General features: G+C 45.1%; 1 protein-coding gene across 3 annotated transcripts in view; it reads left to right on the top strand.

Annotated features, from left to right (window-relative positions):
• Positions 1–14,773, top strand: part of tp53bp1 (tumor protein p53 binding protein, 1) — a 40,258-nt gene that overhangs the window by 24,223 nt on the left and 1,262 nt on the right. For 2 of the 3 annotated variants that reach the window (XM_071400947.1, XM_071400948.1), the window contains exons 17-26: positions 2,623–2,980; positions 4,134–4,286; positions 4,413–4,636; positions 5,396–5,566; positions 6,972–7,360; positions 8,122–8,508; positions 9,420–9,578; positions 11,498–11,686; positions 12,386–12,480; positions 14,405–14,601. In XM_071400947.1, the coding sequence (XP_071257048.1) occupies positions 2,623–2,980; positions 4,134–4,286; positions 4,413–4,636; positions 5,396–5,566; positions 6,972–7,360; positions 8,122–8,508; positions 9,420–9,578; positions 11,498–11,686; positions 12,386–12,480; positions 14,405–14,601 (2,322 nt within the window). The remainder of the gene's footprint in view (positions 1–2,622; positions 2,981–4,133; positions 4,287–4,412; positions 4,637–5,395; positions 5,567–6,971; positions 7,361–8,121; positions 8,509–9,419; positions 9,579–11,497; positions 11,687–12,385; positions 12,481–14,404; positions 14,602–14,773) is intronic. The other variant, XM_071400949.1, reaches the window with a different exon arrangement.

The following is a 14,773-nucleotide window of genomic DNA, read 5'->3' as shown; positions in this document are numbered from 1 at the left end:
AGCGCCTGTTGTGTTGAGTGATTTTAAGCAAATAAACACCCATGCTATTAATTAAAGTTTCACGGTATGTCCGTTTTGGATCAACAAGGGACGTTAATATGCTGCTCCAATCTTGTGTCCATTTGACCTTGACAGCCCTCTACCTGTCCTGGCTGGTATCTCTTTACAATTCAGGAAGTAGGTTGAGTGTGTGCGCGCGTGTGAGAGAGACCTACTTCTCTGCTATTTTGGGTACCATTCATGCCCCCTCAGAGAGATGGAGGCTCTGCCTGGTTTTGTCCTGTCGAGGTGTTATAACAAGGTCTTTTTCAAGGTGTCCACACAACACACCACAGCCCTAGTTGGACCTGCTTCTCTGTCCTACCATTACAGGACTACAGAGGCAATATTGAAACCTTTATTAACATTTGGCAAAGGATGATATCAGCCCTTATATAAGTTTATATACAGTCCTTTCATAAAGTATTCAAACCCCTTGACTTTTTCCACATTTTGTTGTGTTACAGCTTGAATTTAAAATAGATTCAATTGATATTTTTTTTGTCACCAGCCTACACACAATACCCCATAATGTCAAAGGGGAATTCTGACTTTTTACATTTTAACAAATTAATTAAAAGCTGAAATGTCTTGAGTCAATAACACCTTTGTTATGGAAAGCATAAATATGTTCAGGAGTAAAAATGTGCTGAACAAGTCACATAATAAGTTGCATGGACTCACTCTGGGTGCAATAATAGTGGTGAACATGATTTTTAATGACTACCTCATCTCTGTACCCCACTCATACAATTGTCTGTAAGGTGCCTCAGTTGAGCATTGCATTTCAGACAGATTCAACCACCAGGGAGGTTTTCCAATGCCTCGCCAAGGTCACCTATTGGTAGATGGGTATAAAAAAATACACTGGACGGTGTATCAATACATCCAGTCACTATAAAGATATAGCTGTACTTCCTAACTCAGTTTCCGGAGAGGAAGGAAACTGCTCAGGGATTTCACCATGGGGAGGACAATGGTGACTTTAAAACAGTTCGTTTCATGGCTGTGATAGAAAACTGAGGATGGATCAACAACATTGTAGCTACTCCACAATACTAACCTAAATGGCAGAGTGAAAAAAAGGAACCCTGTACAGAATACAAATATTCCAAAACATGCATCCTCTTTGCAACAAGGTACTAAAGTAATACTGCAAAAAATGTGGCAAAGCAATTACATTTTTGTCCTGAATACAAAGTGATATGTTTGGGGCAAATCCAATACAACACATTACTGAATACCACTCTATTTCAAGCATATTTCAAGCATAGTGCTGGCTGTTATGGGTATGCTTAAGGACTGTTATGGGTATGCTTAAGGACTGTTATGGGTATGCTTAAGGACTGTTATGGGTATGCTTAAGGACTGTTATGGGTATGCTTAAGGACTGTTATGGGTATGCTTAAGGACTGTTATGGGTATGCTTAAGGACTGTTATGGGTATGCTTAAGGACTGTTATGGGTATGCTTAAGGACTGTTATGGGTATGCTTAAGGACTGTTATGGGTATGCTTAAGGACTGTTATGGGTATGCTTAAGGACTGTTATGGGTATGCTTAAGGACTGTTATGGGTATGCTTAAGGACTGTTATGGGTATGCTTAAGGACTGTTATGGGTATGCTTAAGGACTGTTATGGGTATGCTTAAGGACTGTTATGGGTATGCTTAAGGACTGTTATGGGTATGCTTAAGGACTGTTATGGGTATGCTTAAGGACTGTTATGGGTATGCTTAAGGACTGTTATGGGTATGCTTAAGGACTGTTATGGGTATGCTTAAGGACTGGGGAGTTTTTCAGGATAAAAAAATAAACGTAATGAAGCTAAGCACAGGGAAAATCCTAGAGGAAACCTGGTTCAGTCTGCTTTCCACCAGACACTGGGAGATTCACCTTTTAGCAGGACAATAACCTAAAATACAAGGCCAAATCTACATCGGAGTTGCTTACCAAGAAGACAGTGAATGTTCCTGAGTGGCCGAGTTACAGTTTTGACTTAAATCTACGGCAAGACCTGAAAATGGTTGTTTAGCAATGATCAACAACCAATTTGACAGAGCTTGAATAATTTTGAAAATAATCATGGGCAAATGTTGCACAATCCAGGTGTGGAAAGCTCTTAGAGACTTACCCAGAAAGACTCACAGATGTAATCACTTCCAACGGTGCTTCTACAAAGTATTGACTCAGGGGTGTGAGTACTTAAGTAAATGAGAGATGTCTGTATTTCATTTTCAAAAGTTTCAAAAAATATGTTTTCGCTTTGTCATTATGGAGAATTGTGTGTAGATGGGTGAGAACAAATTTATTTAATCCATTTTTATTTCAGGCTGTAACACAACAACATGTGGAATAATTTAAGGGATATGAATACTTTCTATAGGCACGGTATATTTATATGTGCAGACATGTATTTCTATTAGTCCTGAAAGTGCTTTATAGTGTAGGGACTCACCCCATCCATGTGTAGCGCCCCTCTGGGTGATGCACGGCAGCCATTTTGGCTCTTGAACGCTCACCACACAATGAAAGTGGTTGATTGTGCCATTGAAATATGAAATATCTCTCTCACCTTTCACAGAGGGGAACTGTTCAGCTCACCCTCACAGCAGAAAAGCTCCCAAAGACCCTCCATCCCCTCTCCCTCCCTGGAATGCATCAGCCTCCCCAACAGCCAATCCGAGCCTCTCTCCAGCCCCCGCCAGGAAGTGAAGCGTACGTTGCCTTTGGGCCTCAGAGAGAAAGAGCCTCCTGCTGAGCCATCCACCCCAGGCCGTCCAGCAGTGAAAACACCACAAAAAGGCACCGCAGCTGGAGATAGAGGGCCGTGTGGGCCCCCGGAGCCATCCACCCCCACCAGAGCCGCTGCCATCAGACAGAGGGCCGTGTCCCAGCAGACAAGCTTTGACAACACCGTCTCTCCCAGTTCACCCAGTAAGGTAAGAGCCACTGGGTTAGCTACAAGGATATGGTTGATCATATTGCAAGGGAATAGAAAGAGATGAGATTCCTGTACGTTATTCTTCTAGCCTGACCGCCATTTCCCCTCCTCGTTCTCTTTCTTTTCATCCACCTTGCCTGTCTCATGTCCTGCTGTTTTGTTGTTTCTCTCCTACTCCCTTCATCCACCTTGCCTGTTTCATGTCCTGCTGTTTTGTTGTTTCTCTCCTACTCCATTCATCCACCTTGCCTGTCTCATGTCCTGCTGTTTTGTTGTTTCTGTCCTACTCCCTTCATCCACCTTGCCTGTCTCATGTCCTGCTGTTTTGTTGTTTCTCTCCTACTCCCTTCATCCACCTTGCCTGTCTCATGTCCTGCTGTTTTGTTGTTTCTCTCCTACTCCCTTCATCCACCTTGCCTGTCTCATGTCCTGCTGTTTTGTTGTTTCTCTCCTACTCCCTTCATCCACCTTGCCTGTCTCATGTCCTGCTGTTTTGTTGTTTCTCTCCTACTCCCTTCATCCACCTTGCCTGTCTCATGTCCTGCTGTTTTGTTGTTTCTCTCCTACTCCCTTCATCCACCTTGCCTGTCTCATGTGTCCTTTTGCTTCCTCCTCTCTGACTCTAGCTTTGTCAGAGAGTGGCGTTTCAGCAGACCAGTTTTGAAGCGGCTGGCCCCAGGTCTCCAGCAGCCAGCGTTAGGGTCCTTAGTTACCTCACACCTCCTGTCCTTCTTACAATGTCAAAATGGAACAATAATAACATGTCCGAATAACAGAAACAAACCATTGTCCCTTCTGCTAGCCCCTACCCCTTAACGGTTAGCAGATCAAGATTGGCGTCCTGTTTGAAATTAAATTAATAAATTGACAATTGCTTATTGTATTTTATGATTTTATCTCTGACAGAATATAAAACTGAAGTGACCTTGTAGCAGATCAAGGGCTGAATGTATCAAACGTCTCAGGGGTGCTGATCTAGGATCTGGTCCAACCTGCCCATGTAATCTTATTCATTATGATCTCTGAGGCACAACTGATCCTAGATCAGCACTTCTGCTCTGAGATACTTCATACATACAGCCCCTGATGGGTGTAAGCGAAGAACACGTTCTGAGGGTCAAGGGTTAACTCCACCCCATTCTGTGTGACAGGGCGAGCCAGAGACCCCACCCTCGAGGGCAGCTGCTGGTCCCGCCCATCAGAGACACGTGCGGACCATTCAGGAAGTGCGGACGACGGTCACACGCATCATCACAGACGTGTACTACGAGGACGGGAGAGAGGTGGACCGTAAGGTCACTGAGGTGGGGACCAAGCCATTTAGCTCGTAGACCTTTCAACTCTTTATTTCTGTCATTGATTACGCCTCACTGTTGCTGTGTGCGTGTGCGTGTGTGTGTTTGTGTGTGCTTCTTCTTTCTCTTCCTCAGGAGTCGGAGGAGCCGGTGGTGGACAGCCGTGTGTTGGACAGCGACATCTCTCTGTGTCGCACCGGCAGCTCCATGACCTCCGGTGACCTGGGTGATGTCAGCTCTCTGTCCTCCAAAGCTTCCAGCCTGCAGCACAGCTCCGGGGGCACCAGCATAGTCACAGGCCCTGCCCAGAGGGGCCCCGACTTTATCATGCCTCCCAGCCGAGGGGCCAAGTCTGCCAGGTACTGTAATGGACATGGGTTTGAATTGGATTATATATATTTTTAAATGATGCATGCAGTTAATTTCCTGATCTGAATTGACCTTTTCCGTCTAGTGACTGCCTTCTGCCTTCTTGTAATGAGTGGCCCTCAGTCTAGTCTTCTGTAACATGATCTATATCCATGCTCTTAACACTATTTCTTGTGCTTATTTCTTAGTCTTAATTCATCTCTGTTGTCTTTGCACGCACATTTTCACACCTGTCAACAACACAAACATCAGAGAAACAAAATAATTCCTATACTAAACAAGGGTTCAGTATCTAAGTACCCTCTTAACCATAGAAATGGAATTACTAGAAGTGACATTCTATGTCTATGCTTTTGACCACTCTTACGTGTTGACAGGTTTGCATGCATATGTCAGTCTTTGACTTTGTCCACTGTCTAACTACCCCTCCGCCACAACCCCCCAACCCAACACCCAGATAAGTTATTCTAAGATCCCCCTATCAACTCCTATGGTAAGGCCCTATCCACAACTGCTCCCCTAGATGGACCAACCCATATGGTCACAATAGGGGTGTCCATCAGCTGCCCCATTTCTGCTGTACGGACCATCCTTCTCTTGGTAGAACTTGGCCTGGGCATAGATCTAGGATCAGCTAACCCTCCCCCAACCCTAACCTCAACCATCATGAGGAAAAACATAAAACTGACCTTAGTTCAGCTTTTATCGGATGATTCATCCTTCCCTATCCCTCTCCTCTCTGTCTGCAGCCCCAGGAGGGGGAGTGGGCCGCAGCAGAGGGGCCACAGGGGTCAACCGGCAGGGTCAGAGTTCATGGGAGAGAGAGTTCAAGGACTCCATGGGTCGCGGGCCTTCACCCCATTGACGCCCCGCGGAAGAGCCAGGAGGGGCAGACCTCCGTCCCGCTCACCCCTGTCCAGGTGAGCCCTGTCTAGGGACGCCACTGGAGCTGTAGTGGGTCAGAGTTTCAGAAACACCTAGTGACATCATCAAAAGCAGACATTAGGTGCATGAACAAACACAACTACATCCACGCCAGCACGTACGTAGCCAATTGTGCCTTCCCAAAATAGTAATGCAACGCGATTCAACTGGTGTGCAACACATGGACGCATGGGAGTTGGTTGCTTCCCGGCATCATTCATCATTCTAAAACATGTGTAGGTGCGTGTACATTTTTTCCAACCTTTTGGCTTCCATTTTGAAAACAAGTCAACCTGAGATGAGACACTGAGATAGTTTAGTGAAACCTTAGCATCGAGTACAGAAATGGAACATTTTGGGTTCCTAGCTTTAGAACAAGGATCCTCCATCCTGCTGTTTCTGGAGAGCTGCAGTACCGCAGGTATTTGTTCCAGACCAGTGTCTCTCTAATCCCACACTGTCCCTGCTGACATTATCCTTTTCCTGTCTTCACTAATCATCTCAATGCAACGCAGCTGTCTCCTTTTCCTGTCTTCACTAATCATCTCAATACAACACAGCTTTCTCCTTTTCCTGTCTTCACTAATCATCTCAATGCAACACAGCTGTATCCTTTTCCTGTCTTCACTAATCATCTCAATGCAACACAGGTGTATCCTTTTCCTGTCTTCACTAATCATCTCAATACAACACAGCTGTCTCCTTTTCCTGTCTTCACTAATCATCTCAATGCAACACAGCTGTCTCCTTTTCCTGTCTTCACTAATCATCTCAATACAACACAGCTGTCTCCTTTTCCTGTCTTCACTAATCATCTCAATGCAACACAGCTGTCTCCTTTTCCTGTCTTCACTAATCATCTCAATGCAACACAGCTGTCTCCTTCTCCTGTCTTCACTAATCATCTCAATGCAACACAGCTGTCTCCTTTTCCTGTCTTCACTAATCATCTCAATACAACGCAGCTGTCTCCTTCTCCTGTCTTCACTAATCATCTCAATACAACACAGCTGTCTCCTTTTCCTGTCTTCACTAATCATCTCAATGCAACACAGCTGTCTCCTTTTCCTGTCTTCACTAATCATCTCAATGCAACACAGCTGTCTCCTTTTCCTGTCTTCACTAATCATCTCAATGCAACACAGCTGTCTCCTTTTCCTGTCTTCACTAATCATCTCAATGTAACACAGCTGTCCCTGTCTAACATATATGTTTCTTATTGACGATAAGGAGCCCAAACTTTTAAAGCACTACTGGAATAAATGTACAGTATATAGAACATGACTGGTCTGTTCCACTGGAGGAGTAACGCTGATCTATTCTTTACATAACGTTTCTAAACATATCTGTCTGTAATGTTCAAAATGTTGATGGTGCTCTTTGTCCTATTGACTCTCTCAGGGGTGCCGGCGTCCCGCGTGCCAATGCCCGCGGCCAACCCCTGTCCTCCGAGGATGAGCCCTACACCCGCCTGTGTCCCACCCCGCACATCCCAGACAGCCCAGCGGTCCCCAGCCACTCCTCCACGTCTCTCCTCACCACCACTTCCCAAGATGAAGGCAGCCCAGCTGGGAGCAGCTTCGTGGGGCTTCGCGTGGTGGCCAAGTGGTCCAGCAACGGCTACTTCTACTCAGGCCGCATCACCAAGGACCTGGGCGAGGGGCGTTACCGGCTGCTCTTCGATGACAGCTATGAGTGCGAGGTCACGGGCAAGGACATCCTGCTGTGCGACCCCATCCCCCTGGACACTGAGGTCACGGCACTGCTGGAGGACGAGTACTTCAGCACAGGTGATTCCGCGTTCAAAACAACTGGGAACTCTGAAAAATATGAGGTCAAATCATGACGTCGGTGATCTTCAGGTCGGAAAGTCAGAGCTCTAGAAAGAGACCTGAGTTGGAATGACCGTTCAAATCGATTTTTCCCAGTCCAAGCTCGTTTCTTTCCCTCGTTCCCAGTAGTTTTGAAAGCAATAAAGTCGGAAGTCAGAGAGTTCCCAGTTGTTTTGAACACGGCATGAGAAGGGGAAAGGAGAAGACAGATTGTTTACACTCCCAAAGTTTCCACTTGAACAATCCCTGACATGGATTTAAAAGCATATGACTGGTTTGGTGTAAGCATTAACTGGAGTAAGTTTCTCCCATGGTTAAACGCATGACAGGGAGTGTGAAAACACGTGTGGAGAATCTGGACGCAGGACAGGAGAAGAGAGAATGGGGTTGTAATGGGTTTGGAGTGGAGGATAGAAAAAGAAGACACTTCGATTCTCAACACAGACCCATGGCTGAGAAGAGGTCGGGCTGTCCCAGGTCACTGTAAACTCATTTCCCTTCATGTGGTTGGCCCTTTTCCCATTTGTCTTTAAATGGAAAAGAAGCTCCGGCACATTGGTGATCCTGACTCTCTACAAATGTAATGGATCTTCAGTGGAATGTTAACATCAGTGTACAGTAGTCTCTCTTCAATTGACTGTTGTTTTTCTCCATGTAGCTGATATGATGCAAATTTGACTGCTTTTCAACCCTTCTCTGTCTTTGCCTTGTCTCCCCAGGTCGAGTGAAGGACTACAAGAAGGAGGGCGAGGACTTGTTCTACAGTGTGGAGAAGCAGGGCCAGACTACAGCTGTAGAGAGGGAGGGCCAGACTACAGCCACTACAGCTGTAGAGAGGGAGGGCCAGACTACAGCCACTACAGCTGTAGAGAGGGAGGGCCAGACTACAGCCACTACAGCTGTAGAGAGGGAGGGCCAGACTACAGCCACTACAGCTGTAGAGAGGGAGGGCCAGACTACAGCCACTACAGCTGTAGAGAGGCAGTGGTACAGCCGCAGCTCTGTCATCCTGACCATGGAACAAGGCAACAGGCTGAGAGAACAGTACGGCCTGGGGCCCTACGAGCCCTCCACACCCCTGGCCAAGGCCTCTGATATCAGCCTGGGTAAGACGAACACAAAGCTTTGAGGATTGACTGAGTGAGAACCATATAGCCGTGCCCTGGCGAGAACCACAAGTACCCTTTCCACACTGAGCCGAGCTGTACTGCACTGGCCTGGTTACGCTAACACAATAGTTGCTGAAACTCTTCTGGAAAGGACAATGTGAAACTAAATGATTGGACCTAGCACAGTAGCATACCACCCTGCATCCCACTGCTGGCTTGCTTCTGAAGCTAAGCAGGGTTGGTCCTGGGTGGTCCCTGGATGGGAGACCAGATGCTACTGGAAGTGGTGTTGGAGGGCCAGTAGGAGGCACTCTTTTCTCTGGTCTAAAAAAATTATAAAAAATATCCCAATGCCCCAGGGCAGTGATTGGGGACATTGCCCTGTGTAGGGTGCAGTCTTTTGGATGGGATGTTAAACGGGTGTCCTGACTCTCTGTGGTCACTAAAAGATCCCATGGCACTTATTATAAGAGTAGGGGTGTTAACCCTGGTGTCCTGGCTAAATTCCCAATCTGACCCCCATACCATCATGACCACCTAATCATCCCCAGCTTCCAATTGGCTCATTCATCTCCACTCCTCTCCCCTGTAACTATTACCCAGGTCGTTGCTGTAAATGAGAATGTGTTCTCAGTCAACTTACCCGGTTAAATAAAAACAGTACAATCTGGGTTGGGTTGGCATGATAATGTTAAAATGGTATAATGTGAGCACTGCCCAATAAGGAAATATATTACATTACTCCTCTTAAGTTTGAGTTGAGTCATCTCTACATTTCACATAGCTTGATAAAGACTCCCAAGTGTCATTTCCGTGTCAAGTGTGATGACGTGTGACATTGCTGTGCCCGCCCCCACAGATTGAAGTAGAGATATAATGAGTACATTCTATGGCGCTGTCTTCCACAGATAACCTGGTGGAGGGGAAGAGGAGACGCAGGGGGATCACAGGAGGGGCCAGCCCCCTCACCCCTGGCCCCTCTGGGAAGAGGAAGCTGATCAGCTCTGAGGACAGGGACAGGACCCCGGCTAAGCGAGGTCGCAGAGGGGGAGGGGGAGCCAGAGCCGGTACGGAGACCTAGTCACCCTAACCTTAACTCTGACCCTACACCTAACCTCTGTGTCCAAGCCTAAACTCTCAACTGTAACCTCAAACATTTAGGTTCAACTTAAATGTCAACCCAAAACCTAAAATGCCCAACTCCAGTCTATGTAACACTAAACCACAGCCCTAACCTCAACCCCAACTCCAGTCTATGTAACACTAAGCCACAGCCCTAACCTCAACCCCAACTCCAGTCTATGTAACACTAAACCACAGCCCTAACCTCAACCCCAACTCCAGTCTATGTAACACTAAGCCACAGCCCTAACCTCAACCCCAACTCCAGTCTATGTAACACTAAACCACAGCCCTAACCTCAACCCCAACTCCAGTCTATGTAACACTAAGCCACAGCCCTAACCTCAACCCCAGTCTATGTAACACTAAACCACAGCCCTAACCTCAACTCCAGTCTATGTAACACTAAACCACAGCCCTAACCTCAACCCCAGTCTATGTAACACTAAGCCACAGCCCTAACCCCAACTCCAGTCTATGTAACACTAAGCCACAGCCCTAACCTCAACCCCAGGCTTTTTAACACTAAGCCACAGCCCTAACCTCAACCCCAACCTCAGAGCATAGATCACTGAGCAAACCATACAGACCTGACCACAGAACAGTGGACTGAGAGCCCTTGGTGATGGTTTGGATAGGTGCAGGCATTTTATACATTCTAGAAATGTATTTCTATATTGATTAACATAATTGGTCTCAGTGGGGTGCAGAATTTTTAGACTGCTGCAATGTACATTTTAACTATTTATTAATACAATTGGTTTTAGTCAGTATTGGTAGTTTTTAATTCTGAATGTAATTATGAACTATAAGAGCAGGGCACGCATTGAAAATGTCATGTTTTTAACACAAACATTTTTTAATAAAGATTTGGATATTTGAAATTATTTTCTGTAAAGAGTATTCTTAGTATTGCTAGCTCTCTATAGAGATTACAGTATATAACCAGTCATAAAGCCTTTGAGTTTGTATTTAGACCCACAGACATTTTTGACTCCCACAGTGCACTGCAACCACCACCCTCTCTTTATAATATAATAATATATGCCATTTAGCAGACGCTTTTATCCAAGGCCACTTAGTCATGCGTACATTTTATGTACGACGTGGCAGGTAGCCTGGTGGTTAGTGTTGGACTAGTAACCGAAAGGTTGCAAGATCGAATCCCTGAGCTGACAAGGTAAAAAATATGTTGTTCTGCCCATGAACAAGGCAGTTCCTAGGCCGTCATTGAAAATAAGAATTTGTTATTAACTGACTTTCCTAGTTAAATAAAGGTAAAATAAAAAATAATTTTTTTTTAAACGGGTGGTCCTGGGAATTGAAACCACTATCCTGGCGTTGCAAGTGCCATGCTTTACCAATGGAGCGACAGAGGACCTCAGGCTGAGTTGGTATGTGAATAACTACTAATAGACTTGGTGTTGGTCCACATGTGTAAAGGAAACAGGTAAAGGTGTGTTTTTATGTTATCCACTGGCTTTTTGCTTAGAGGGGTGTCTTTCCATAAACCTTTCACCCTTTGAACCACGCACGGATCCCAAAAACTTGTTTTGAGTGACGGCAGACAATGTTTCATGACATTGAGAGAAGTGTCAAGTCAAACCTGTTTTCCTTTAGTTGATTATAGGGCTGAACCTCATGTTTTACTGCACCGGTGGTGTTCGTGTTCTTCCTCCGTCTGTTATAAAGCTCTTTTTCGTCATAGACCTTTTCTCTCTTGAAATACACAATTCCAGCTGTTTCATTGATGGTTTCTAATTTCTGCTGTCTCTCTATTTCTCTCTCTTATTTCTCTCTCTCTCTGTATGTGTGTCTCTGATTGGGCGTCTGTATGTGTCCATCCATTCATTTCTCTTCACAGGTCAGCGGGTTGGTGTGTGTAACACCTCAGGCAGTGGCACCGACCTGCCCTGGGACCATAGTGACCTGGCGGAGACTCACGGCCCGCTGCCTCAGAGTGCATCTCTCTTCCTCGGCTTTGCCTTCATGCTGACCGCATCATCAGAGAGCGACCGCCAGACCAACCAGCCAATCAGCGATGGCGAGGAGGGTGAGAAGGCTATGGCCCAATCCCAAATCTACCCCTAAACCCTACGCCCTTGTGGAGATCGGAGAGGATTTGATTGGTATAAGCAATATGGTGAAACTCCATCTGGCTTATCAGAGGACAGGGTGGAGCTACAGTACTATCAAATTGCAAACACCTCTCAAATCCAGTCAGATCTCCACGTGCATAAAGCATAGGGTCTAGGGGTCAATGGGACCCTTGTGTATTCCCAGACAGTGGAACACCCCTTAAAGGGATAGTTCATTCCAGTGTTCAAATTATACATTGTCTTTTGGGGGTGCACAACATTGAAATCTTTGACCTTTTGGGGGAGCCCCACATTTATATTTTAATTATTATGGGGTCTCTAATTTGTTGTTCATTCCAATATTAAAGTTTGACAGATATTCATAAATCGGCGGAATCCTAACTTTGAGACTTTGGTGTTAATAATTAATTCATGTCAATGGGAAACTTGCAAGAAAAAATTTACTGAGTGTGTGGATCTCAGGTAAGAATTCTGCCCAGGAATCTGGCTAGTTTTAGGCAAAGGTCTTCCACAGTGGTCTGTGCAGCCTCAATGAAATGTATTCAATTCATTTACGACACACCGACATCCTTTTTTGTTTATCTAAATGACAGCTAAAGATCTCTATGATTGTGTATGTTACCATGTTTTATGTTGTCCTTTCCCTCCAATAGAGTATGTGCAGACGGCCCCCTATCACAAACGCTACACTGAGACCCAGCTCGAAGCCGGAGCAGGCTTCATCCTCCACGACTTCAACGAGGAACAGGTGACATGGAACACCCATAGAGATAGAATTACTAGAAGGGACAATGCCTCTCATTTCACTGCAATTCTATTTCTATGAGCACACTTCTACAGCCATGTCAGTTCTCATGGGATATGGAGAGCGACAGTGGGGCAGCATTACTTTATGTAGGCGCACTACATCCTCTGCACCTACAGTTGAAGTTGGAAGTTTACATACACTTAGGTTGGAGTCATTAAAACTTGTTTTTCAACCACTCCACAAATTTCTTGTTAACAAACTATAGTTTTGGCAAGTCGGTAAGGACATCTACTTTGTGCATGACACAAGTCATTTTTCCAACAATTGTTTACAGACAGATTATTTCACTTATAATTCACTATATCACAATTCCAGTGGGTCAGAAGTTTACATACACTAAGTTGACTGTGCATTTAAACAGCTTGGAAAATTCCAGAAAATGATGTCATGGCTTTAGAAGCTTCTGATAGGCTAATTGACATAATTTTAGTCAATTGGAGGTGTACCTGTGGATGTATTTCAAGGCCTACCTTCAAACTCAGTGCCTCTTTGCCTGATATCATGGGAAAATCAAAAGAAATCAGCCAAGACCTCAGAAAGAAAAAAATTGTAGACCTCCACAAATCTGGTTCATCCTTGGGAGCAATTTCCAAACGCATGAAGGTACCACGTTCATCTGTACAAACAATAGTACGCAAGTATAAACACCATGGGACCACGCAGCCATCATACCGCTCAGGAAGGAGACGTGTTCTGTCTTCTAGAGATGAACGTACTTTGGTGAGAAAAGTGCAAATCAATCCCAGAACAACAAAGGACCTTGTGAAGATGCTGGAGGAAACGGGTACAAAAGTATCTACATCCACATAACCTGAAAGGCCGCTCAGCAAAGAAGAAGCCACTGCTCCAAAACTGCCATTAAAAAAAGCCAGACTACGGTTTGATCGTACTTTTTGAAGAAATGTCCTCTGGTCTGATGAAACAAAAATAGAACTGTTTGGCCATAATGACCATCGTTATGTTTGGAGGAAAAAGGGGGAGGCTTGCAAGCCGAAGAAGACCATCCCAACCATGAAGCACGAGGGTGGCAGCATCATGTTGTGGGGGTGCTTTGCTGCAGGAGGGACTGGTGCACTTCACAAAATAGATGGCATCATGAGGCAGGAAAATTATGTGGATATATTGAAGCAACATCTCAAGACATCAGTCAGGAAGTTAAAGCTTGGTTTCAAATGGGTCTTCCAAATGCTTGGGGTCATTGTCCATACTTTCAAAGTTGTAACAAAATGGCGTAAGGACAACAAAGTCAAGGTATTGGAGTGGCCATCACAATGCCCTGACCTCAATCCCATAGAAAATATGTGGGCAGAACTGAAAAAGCACGTGCGAGCAAGGAGGCCTACAAACCTGACTCAGTTACACCAGCTCTGTCAGGAGGAATGGGCCAAATTCCCATAACTTATTGTGGAAGGCTACCCGAAACGTTTGACCCAAGTTAAACAATTTAAAGGCAATGCTACCAAACACAAATTGAGTGTATGTAAACTTCTGACCTACTGGGAATGTGATAAAATAAAAGCTGAAATAAATAATTCTCTCTACTATTATTCTAACATTTCACATTCTTAAAATAAAGTGGTGATCCTAACTGACCTAAGACAGGGAATTTTTACTAGGATTAAATGTCAGGAATTGTGAAAAACTGAGTTAAATGTATTTGGCTAAGGTGTATGTAAACTTCTGACTTCAACTGTATATGTCACAGGAGGTAGTGCACTTTCTCTGTAAACAAAGGGTCCCTGGTTCAAGTTCCATTTCAGCATTCTTCCCTCAATTGCTCCACTAAAAGAATGCAATGTTTAGCTTTCGTTCTACATATTCAATTTCTAATATTGCCATCTCTTGTGATTCCCTCCCTCTGCAGTGCAAGGCGGCCTATCAGAGCCTGCTGATCACCGACCAGCATAGCCGAACCAGGAAGTACCTGCTGTGTGTGGCCAGTGGCGTGCCGTGTGTGTCTCACATCTGGGTGAGGGACTGTTGCAAGGAGGGCAAGCTGCTCAACTACAGGAACTACCTGCTGCCCGCCGGAGTGGGCCCTGACGAGCGCATAGTGGAATGGTGGGGATTGTAGTTGTTTATATCCAAAGGTTGTCAAACTACACCTGTCCCCATCATATAGGAATATTAATGCAGGCAGTTTAAGTCGGCCCTCAAGTGATACGAATGTAAACACTGGTAGTCTACTATTATAATGGCATCCACAGTCCATCAATCAAACACATTTTATAAA

This window comes from Salvelinus alpinus, chromosome 5 (assembly GCF_045679555.1).
Source record: "Salvelinus alpinus chromosome 5, SLU_Salpinus.1, whole genome shotgun sequence".
In the NCBI taxonomy this organism is placed as follows: Eukaryota; Metazoa; Chordata; class Actinopteri; order Salmoniformes; family Salmonidae; genus Salvelinus; species Salvelinus alpinus.
The sequence above is the reverse complement of the archived record's forward strand: the minus strand, read 5'-3'. Positions and strand labels throughout refer to the sequence as shown.